Below are 9,120 nucleotides of genomic sequence, written 5' to 3'. Positions count from 1 at the left end.
GAAAATGTTTATATATATATATATATATATATATTTATTATTTTAATTTTGTAAGACAAATCATAAGGCACCTTAGAAAATACTGTCTATAGAAAAGAAAATAGGCTATAGTATATAAATATAATATATAAAACAGCATTTAGCCTATTTAAGTGTAGGATATGAGTCTGATAAAAAACAAAAAAAAGATTACTCGTTTTTAAATCAACCCCACACCCGCCCCCCCAAAATGTATCATGATACACTCGTTATAAGGCCATACTGACGCCCGTGACTGAGAGAAAACTCTCACAAACAGTTATTCGGTAAAACGCTTGTTCGTGTTCGTCTTAAGGCATATTTAGATTATACAATTAATGTTTTACCAAAACAAATGTTCATGTTTACCTTGAAAGACATGCTAAGAATCTCATTCGTGCTTCATCTTGCTGGTACGCGCTGTGCTCTTTATAACGTCCGGCCGCAGCGCCCACTCATCCCGGTGAAGATCACACACACACGGTAGGTGTGTTCGATTCGTGAACGAATAGTTCTTATGAGTCGAATCTTTCATATGAATCAGTTGAACCAGTTCACAAAACCGATCTGAATGATTAGTTAACGAATAAATAATGAAAAATAGTGAATAGTCTAATAAACAGTACGTACTATGTGCCTTCATAAGCCTTCTTAAAAAGTTTATAACGTGTAATATTCCATGCGACAACGTAATGGCATAATAATGTAATGTAATGAATAATTACATGTAATCAGATTCCAAAAATGGAGTACTCTGAAGTGGATCAGCCTATATTACACTTTAAAATGCTCATGATCAGATTAGTTGCTTTTTTAAGGAATACAGAATCACATATTATTCATAAAATGGCAGTAAATTATTCCTAATTTATTGATTCTCTCTAATTCTTCCTTTTTCTCTTTTAAAGTTGGGTGTCATACCATTTAGCTTTGACTATATTCATAATATAGAATGGCCATGTAAATGTCATGTAAATAAATTTGCAAGCCATGCTTCTAAATTTGTGGAGAAGCGCCTCTCAAGCAATTATAGGCCATGTATGAGACAAATAATTATGCTAATTAAGTTAATAAACATTGGTGATGTAAAACACACACTATAATAGAATAGAATAGAGATAGAACAGAATAGAAAAATAGTCTATAGTGTAAAAATATTTTTAAAATAGGCTATAGTAAAGTGTCACGCCCATGGACTGTTTTAAATAAAATGTTTTTGTATATTATTTTTATTTCATAAGTGATTTTGTAAGGAAAATCGAAAGGCTATTCACTGTAGTTTACAAATATAGGCTATAGTCTATAGTATAAACATACAATAAAATATAAATATAAACATAGGCTAAAGTGTAAAATATAATATAAATGCATAATATAAAAACATTCTGTATACAAATAAATGCTATAGTACAAAAAAAAAACCTAACCTTTTTATTTATTAAGCCAAAGTAATTTTATAAGGCAAATTGCAAGGCTGTTCACCTGTACCAGACTGTGCATAATGAAAAGGCCCAAAATATGAGCTGCAGAGGCAATCATGGGATGAAGCGTAATAACGGGGGTAAATTATGACAGCACTGAAGAACACATTGTTGACTGAGATGAAGAAAGACAGATGACTCAGCAGTCCCCGTAATAAAGGCCTTGCTGTGGTTGGACTATACTTTATGGATATAATGTCTGTAGTAGTACGTTCATTATATTCCAAACAAGAATCAAGTCAGACAAAACACGTCAGGCATTCAAACGCTGCTGACTCAGTCCTCATTTAAACATTCAATAACAAACGAAAAGATGTCATATGAACCATCACATCTGATTTCTTAGGACAACATTTCGGAAAGCTTCATGTGCAGCAGCGTCAGTGTTTTTGGTGAAGTTGTTGGTTAGGGTTATATGTTTTGAGTTTTGTTAATTAGTGGCTTCCTCTTGCAGGATGACATAGTACGTATAGCAAGTCCTAACAGTATGGACACACCTTCAGCATGATGGTATATAACACAGAAGACATGCTTCAGTTTCATCCGCACGGCACTCCAAACACTCACACTTCCTGCAGAGCCTGTGCAGCAACATGTTCGGTAAGTCTGGAAAGAACCACACATTTGTTTTGGACCTACTATTATAAACAAGTACATTTGTTTGAATATTTATGTGAAATATTTGGTTAAAAATATTTATTTCATTTGAATAGCTGAATCGAAAATATAACCTAAATTCATTAGTTTGTTTGTACAATTAAATCAGTGAATCAAAAAAACTAAAACAAAACAAAACTCAAACTTTCAGGTTATCAAAACATTTATTTAAACTGAATTGCTGAACCAAAACACTCTATTTATTTATTTATTTATTTTGTGCTCAATATTTTTATTTATTAATTTGTTTACTTATTTATTTTTGTAAAAGTGAGTCAGTCTCAGAATAAGAACTTAAACTTTCAGGTTAGGTGACATAAAGTCCATATTTTCGTTTTGGACTTTCTTTAAATATTATAAACAAATTCAGTTATGTAAATCATAGGTCTTCAACCCTGCTCCTGGGCATCCACTGTCCTGCAAAGTTTATTTCCCACCTGCTTCAGCACACCTGGCCTGCACTTTTCAAGTGATCCTGAAGACCTCGATTAGCTGGTTCAGGTGTGTTTTATTAGGGTTGGTGTGGAACTTTGCAGGGCAGTGGATCCCCAGGAACAGGGTTGAAGACCTGTAATTTAAATATTTATGTTAAATATTCAGTAAGCTAAATTGTGCTCATTTTATTTATTTTAATGTGTTTTGTATAGGGACGTATCAAGCGCACTGGGTGGCGCTGTTGGGTAGAGCGGCAGTGTTTGCTCTCCTGATGTGGGGACCTCTGCAGGTGGCAGCAGATTCAGAAGAGGAGGCTGCTTCAGAGTGGGCCATGTGGAAAAATCTCCATGGAAAATCCTATGATGATGAGGTCGATTACAATCTGGGTGTGTCTTAAAGGGACAGTACACCCAAAAATGAAAATTTACTCATGTTTCTGTTAAGTGGAACACAACAGGAAACATTACGAAGACACATAAAAAAAACTCAAATTATCTTTTATTAACTTCTTTTAAAACTAAAAGTTTTATTTACCACGAAAGAAAACACTTTTTAGGCCCCGATCAGACATAACATGACATAACAAGCATTTTGTGCGCTGTTTATGCGCTCCAGGCACCTCGCATTTTAGCCGCCTGCTGCGCCTCACATTTTTGTAGAAGTGCTCTGAGCGCCTGAAGTTGAAAAAAAATCAACTCTGAGCAGAAAAGTGTCTGACATCATTCGCCTTTTTTTCCATTGTCCAATCAAATGAATGGAGAGGCGGGCCTTCCGTTGTGGTGACAGAAGTTTACAGTTGCTTGGAACGTCTGGAGACTGCAATGATGGAGGAGAAACTTCTGTTACCCAGAGCTGTATTTTTTTTTTAAGTTTCTGCTAATATGACAGTTTACTTAACAGCAAACCAAAGATTTTAGAGTGTTCGCGCTATAATCCTCGATTAGACTGACAAGACAGCTGATTCTGTGGTTGCCTAGCAACATAAAAAAATGCACGCACTGCTCTTTTCTAAATTAAAAAAAAGTCAACCAAACAAAAGGCAGTGCGGTGCGCCTCGCATTTTCAAAACTGAAAAATATGCTCTGTCTGATCAGGGCCTTACAGTGCATGAGGTAAAAAAAAGAGAGTAAAATATCCAGAATTTTCATTTTTGGTGAATTGTTCCTTTAAAAACTCATATAAATGAAAGGTTTGAACCACTGTTGTGCTCTTGAGACATTTTAGTAGTTTTAATCAGTTTGTGGTTGTTAAGATGATTATGTTATACTGTCTGTATGTTATGCCTTGTATTTTTGTTTGTATTTCTCATGAAGTTTGACTTTATAACTGTAGAGTGATGACCTTCAGAGACAAATCATCTGGGAGACCAACATGCGAATGATTGAGAAAAACAACGACGATTTCCGCTTCGGATTGTCGACGTTTAGCATGGCAATAAACAAATATGGTGATCTCGTAAGTAAAATGATTCCAAATTTACTCTTTTCAAATCATAAACAATGAGAAACTTTTGTATTAGCTGTGTTAAAGGTGGACTTTCACTGACACCTAGTGGTGTGGATGTAAACATCCCACAAAAAAAAAAAAAAAATTGAAACCATTTCTGGTCTAAGATTATGTTTTATCTAATGTCTCTCATGTTCAGACCAAGATGGAGTATAAACGCTTGCTGGGCGCCACAATTAATGGCCCGATAAACAGGAGAGGAAAGACTGTATCCGCGCAAACGCTCCGTGTCAATGCTAACAGACTGGGATTGACCAATGTGGACTATCGAGCACAAGGATATGTGACTGAAATCAAAGATCAGGTGGGTTTCTCTGTAATTGATCATCATTGATATGCTTATTTTTATTCCCAAGTGTCATACATGTACAGTTGAAAATGATTATACTGCATGATAGATGCTAAAATGATTGATTTGTCATGTCTTTTCAGGGATACTGTGGGTCTTGCTGGGCCTTTAGCACTACAGGAGCCATTGAAGGACAAATGTTCAAGAAGACAGGACGGTTGGTGTCCCTCAGCGAGCAGCAGCTGGTGGACTGTTCCAGGTCTTACGGCACATATGGCTGCAGTGGTGCCTGGATGGCGAATGCCTATGATTATGTGATTTATAGAGGGTTGGAGAGCTCTGACACTTACCCCTATACGTCAGTGGTGAGCGGTCTTGGTCATTTGACTTTTTCTTCTTCTCATGATTCGGCCAATCTGAATGTGCGTTTTTTGGTTCGGTTTTTTTCAGGATACTCAGCCCTGTTTCTATGACAGAAGTTTAGTTGCCGCCAGAATCAGTGACTACAGCTTCATCCCGGCCGGAGATGAACAAGCTCTGGCTGATGCCGTGGCAACCATCGGTCCGATCACTGTCGCCATAGATGCCGATCATCCAAGTTTCCTCTTCTACAGTTCAGGTAAGATTTCACTACTATTGATTCTATTTATAAAAAAAAAAATTAAAGTAAACATTCTAATATTATAAATAATATTACATTATGATTGTAAAAGTCAATGAGCGTAAGAATAAGAACTAAAAAATTATTAATAATTTAATAATAATTTATGTTAACTATTTTTTGTTTTCAACTATTATATTAACGATTCATTTATTTTTATATAAAATTATAGGTGTTGATACACAAATATAACTATTAATTTATATCTTAATATTTATTTAATTTTTAATAAAGTATTATTAATAATTTATATGTAATATAAAATATGTATTACTATTAAATATATATGTAGTATATATATATATTTTATATATTTAATGTTTTCATAAAATGTATATATATATATCTACAATATATCAGGAATCTACAAGGAATATAACTGTAACCCTAACAACCTCAACCATGCTGTGCTTGTGGTTGGTTATGGCTCAGAGGAGGGCAAAGATTACTGGATAATCAAAAACAGGTAAGAGAACGCCCATCATTTAGGTTTATGAGTACATTAACACCCCACATACACTGATAGGAACACGACACAATGAACTACAACGCTCCTGTTTTAATGCTGTGCACTTGTAGTGGAGATAACTTCATTACCCTTACAAAAATTATTGTATTGTGGTGGTACCATGTTACAGTAATGGAATCAGATGGTAACCCCCCCCCCTCACAAAAAGAAACATATAAAAATACAAAAAGTAGTTGCATTCTAGGTGTCTGATCGTGTCTTTTTCTTTCTTTTTTCAGTTGGGGAACAGGATGGGGTGAAGGAGGCTACATGCGAATGATCCGCAATGGTAGAAACACTTGCGGGATCGCCAGCTATGGTCTTTATCCCATTGTGTGAGAAGAACCAGACATTTCCAAATAAAGACTTATGAAGTCTGAACTTTGTGTCAGAATCAGTTCATTTAGTCAGTGGGTTTGTAAAATAGGGCACTAGAACAACTATTACACTAGGTGTACTTCCGTCCTGCAATAGAAAATTAGTGTTTGCAGTTTTTGCAGTCCATTTGAACCTTTCCCACTGTGCAAACTTGCATGCGGTTTTCACTGCATACCCAGGTGTGTTTGAGATTACAAGACTTTTGTTCTCACAATATAGGCTACTAATAGAGACGAGGTCATGTGCTTAAATGTTGTGTCTAGTTGAGTGTGTAGATTAACATGTGCTGTCAACGACAGGTTCGGTGCTATTGTTGTGCAGTGTTTTGGAAACCGTATTTAATAAATTAATTTCATACATGATAAATGTGCTCAAAAGTGTTTTAAAAATAAAACACAAAAGGTTACAAAATTTTTTAGATTTTTAACATTTTTAAAAATAAAATATTTCAACAATAAATAAATAAATAAAATAAAATGTTTAAAAAATAAATTAATTAATTAATATAATAAAATTAGCCATTGTTAGTTCTGAGACATAAAAAGTTAATTATTTATTAAGTTCCTTAAAGGGGTCATATGATGCGATTTCAATTTTTCCTTTCTCTTTGGAGTGTTACAAGCTTCAAGCAAGAAGATCTGTAAAGTTGTCTGCACTGTGTGATTCGTTGTGAAAGTGAAACTACTTTGTTTGGCCTTACAAAAGAGGACGATATCCGATATCGCTTCCCCCACATGTCTACGTCACTGTGTGGGAAGATTTGCATAACGCCGCCCAAATGTTCACGCAAAGAAAGAAGTTACGCCTTTTATTCTCGCTGTAGTATTGTTGCTGCCGCCGCCATGTTGTGAATGCACTGTGTGATTCGTTGTGAAAGTGAAACTACTTTGTTTGGCCTTACAAAAGAGGACGATATCCGATATCGCTTCCCCCACATGTCTAGAGGAGAAACAATAATGTACAGTATGTGGAAAATAATGTGTTTTTTGAACCTTAAACCGCATAAACACATTTCATTACACCAAATACACATAATAATGTTATTTTTAGCAACATCATATGACCCCTTTAAAGGTGCACTAAGCGATTTTTTGCCAAACGATGTTGATATATGAAAGCACCAAAACAAACATGCCCATACACCAACAGGACACGCTGGCAGCGACAATGTTGGAATCTGCTATGCCTGCCGGCCACAGCATGTTCAAGCAAAAGCCAACACAGAAAAGTTGTGTGAAAAAGCTAAATCAACGTAACTCACCTATCAAGAAGAAACAAAGCAACCTCGGCGTCCGATTCCAGGCCTTCGCGCTCCTTGAGTTCTGTCTACTGCTGGAAAGCTGCTCTAATATTTACGTGGGTCCTACGTTTTGCCTGATCGTAGCCCTTCTTTTTTAAAGGGGTCCTATTATGCTCTTTTACAAAGTCTTGATTTTGTTTTGGGGGTGTACTAGAACATGCTCTCATGCTTGGTGGTTCGAAAAACGCATTATTTTTCACATCATTTACATTATTACAATACCTTTCTCCCCAGCCTGCCACAAACGGCTCGATTAGTTCCGGCTTTGATGAAGGTCCGCCTTCCGAAAAACGAAATGTGTTGTGATTGGTTAGCTGTCCCAGTGCGTTGTGATTGGCGAACAGCTTAGACGGTGTTTCAGTACTGCCACACCCCTTGCTCCGTCTTTCAACAAAAGCTTTTGGCGAATCCGGCACTGTACTACCTCGTGTTGTGGAAGCTGTCCTCAGCAGGGATTTTTTAAAAACGAAATATCTCCCTTTGGAGTGGACTTTGAGATTTGTAACTTTCTAGATCTTTTTAATGCCCAAACATACACACTACACACTGACTAAAATTGAAAAAGTGAAAAAGCTCGGTCCGACACTGTGGTCAAAAGCGTTTTTCAAAAATCACTTAGTGATCACTTAGTGAATATACTTGCGTTAAGTACCTTTCAGGCCTGTTTCTGGGCGTTAATTTTATTATTATGTTCAATATCACATACAGTATGGAATCTGTGTGGATTATGCTTCGTTAGGTGGTGTTAAAAGCGTATGACGGACAGTGCCGCTATGGCACCGCATTGACCCTAACACGACCCCTCTGCGATGCATTTCACGATGTGACCGGTACTATTTTACTGCTTTTACTAATTGAAGTAGATTACAAATGATAATTGTCTCAGGAAATGTGAGGTTTCATTCATTTCTGTGTCCATATGGCGGAAAACTACTGAGCTGAGAGTGGATGAAGTGACCTCACGAGTGAGACAAAAGTCTGTTTACAATCCTCCATCGCATGAAACGATCTACATCGGTGGCATTTCAGGTAAAGCCAGCTTTGATGTAACAAAAATGCTTCTTTTCTGGCATGAAAGGCATAATCATTTACATTTCTGTCTTTGTTAAAGCAGAGAATCAAAGCGAAGAAGTGGAGATGCGGGCATCTTATGTAGGGTGTTTGCGAAACGTGCAGCTTAATAAAAATCCTCACATCTGATGACATGACAAGCATATTCGGCCTCTAAATACTGAAGAGTGCCTGGCGGAATAATGGAAACAGAAATCAAGCACAGCTCAGCAGGCTAATTTCGGAGTTAAACAGTTTGCAAAATACAAATTGTGATTGTTTTGGTATAATTGTATTGGAAAATGACATTAAAAATAGACTTGCACAAATGTACAAAATGAAAGCACATTTCCTCAATTGTTAGAATCAATGTTAACGAAAGCTCGAATGTACAAATGTGTATGGAAATGAATAAAAATCTATCTGTGCTTTAAAAGTTGTCATTCTTGCCATCTGAATGGCTTCTCCTTGGGCTCATAGTTGTATTTACACAGCTGGTGTGTGTGCTGTGTGATGCACCACAGAAGGACGTTCAGGGCATAAAGACTGAGATGTCTGCACTTTCATCATTTATTCATAACGTGCATTAATGTGCGAATAACATGTACTTCCTCATTCAGGCCATACAGAAAGCTTTCTTCCTTAATTCTTTCTGGCAGGAACTGCTTTCTGTCTCGTGTTATACATGTGAATGCGGTGAATATGTAATTATTGTACTTATTGGAAGCCTCATGATTAACAGAATTGGGTTGAATTTAGGTAAATTATTAAACAAATTTAAAATATACATAAATATAAATACATTTATTAAAAGACAAAAATATAAATGTTTATTTA

General features: G+C 36.1%; 2 protein-coding genes across 3 annotated transcripts in view; one reads left to right on the top strand and one right to left on the bottom strand.

The window, feature by feature from the left end:
* Positions 1 to 488, bottom strand: part of LOC107653646 (ankyrin repeat domain-containing protein 29) — a 6,268-nt gene extending 5,780 nt beyond the window's left edge. For both annotated transcript variants that reach the window (XM_016440421.1, XM_016440422.1), the window contains exon 1: positions 388 to 488. In XM_016440421.1, the coding sequence (XP_016295907.1) occupies positions 388 to 399 (12 nt within the window). In that variant the 5' untranslated portion in view covers positions 400 to 488. The remainder of the gene's footprint in view (positions 1 to 387) is intronic.
* LOC107653645 (cathepsin L1-like) lies at positions 242 to 5,898 on the top strand. Its single transcript, XM_016440420.1, has 9 exons — positions 242 to 305; positions 1,954 to 2,099; positions 2,804 to 2,961; positions 3,924 to 4,046; positions 4,237 to 4,401; positions 4,530 to 4,751; positions 4,837 to 5,005; positions 5,408 to 5,513; positions 5,795 to 5,898. The coding sequence occupies exons 2-9, from the start codon at positions 2,093 to 2,095 to the stop codon at positions 5,892 to 5,894; spliced, it is 1,050 nt and encodes a 349-aa protein (XP_016295906.1). The 5' UTR covers positions 242 to 305; positions 1,954 to 2,092; the 3' UTR covers positions 5,895 to 5,898.
* The last annotated feature ends 3,222 nt before the right edge of the window (positions 5,899 to 9,120 follow it).

Source organism: Sinocyclocheilus anshuiensis, unplaced genomic scaffold (genome assembly GCF_001515605.1).
Source record: "Sinocyclocheilus anshuiensis isolate Anshui unplaced genomic scaffold, SAMN03320099.WGS_v1.1 scaffold1079, whole genome shotgun sequence".
NCBI classification, from domain to species: domain Eukaryota; kingdom Metazoa; phylum Chordata; class Actinopteri; order Cypriniformes; family Cyprinidae; genus Sinocyclocheilus; species Sinocyclocheilus anshuiensis.
This window is presented reverse-complemented; position numbering and strand designations above follow the sequence as displayed.

Bases quoted from the DNA above. Each gene is read 5' to 3' on its own strand.
- LOC107653645 (XM_016440420.1), top strand. The intron at 4,402-4,529 runs GTGGGTTTCTCT...ATGTCTTTTCAG, and splicing joins TGACTGAAATCAAAGATCAG to GGATACTGTGGGTCTTGCTG. The intron at 5,006-5,407 runs GTAAGATTTCAC...ACAATATATCAG, and splicing joins TTTCCTCTTCTACAGTTCAG to GAATCTACAAGGAATATAAC.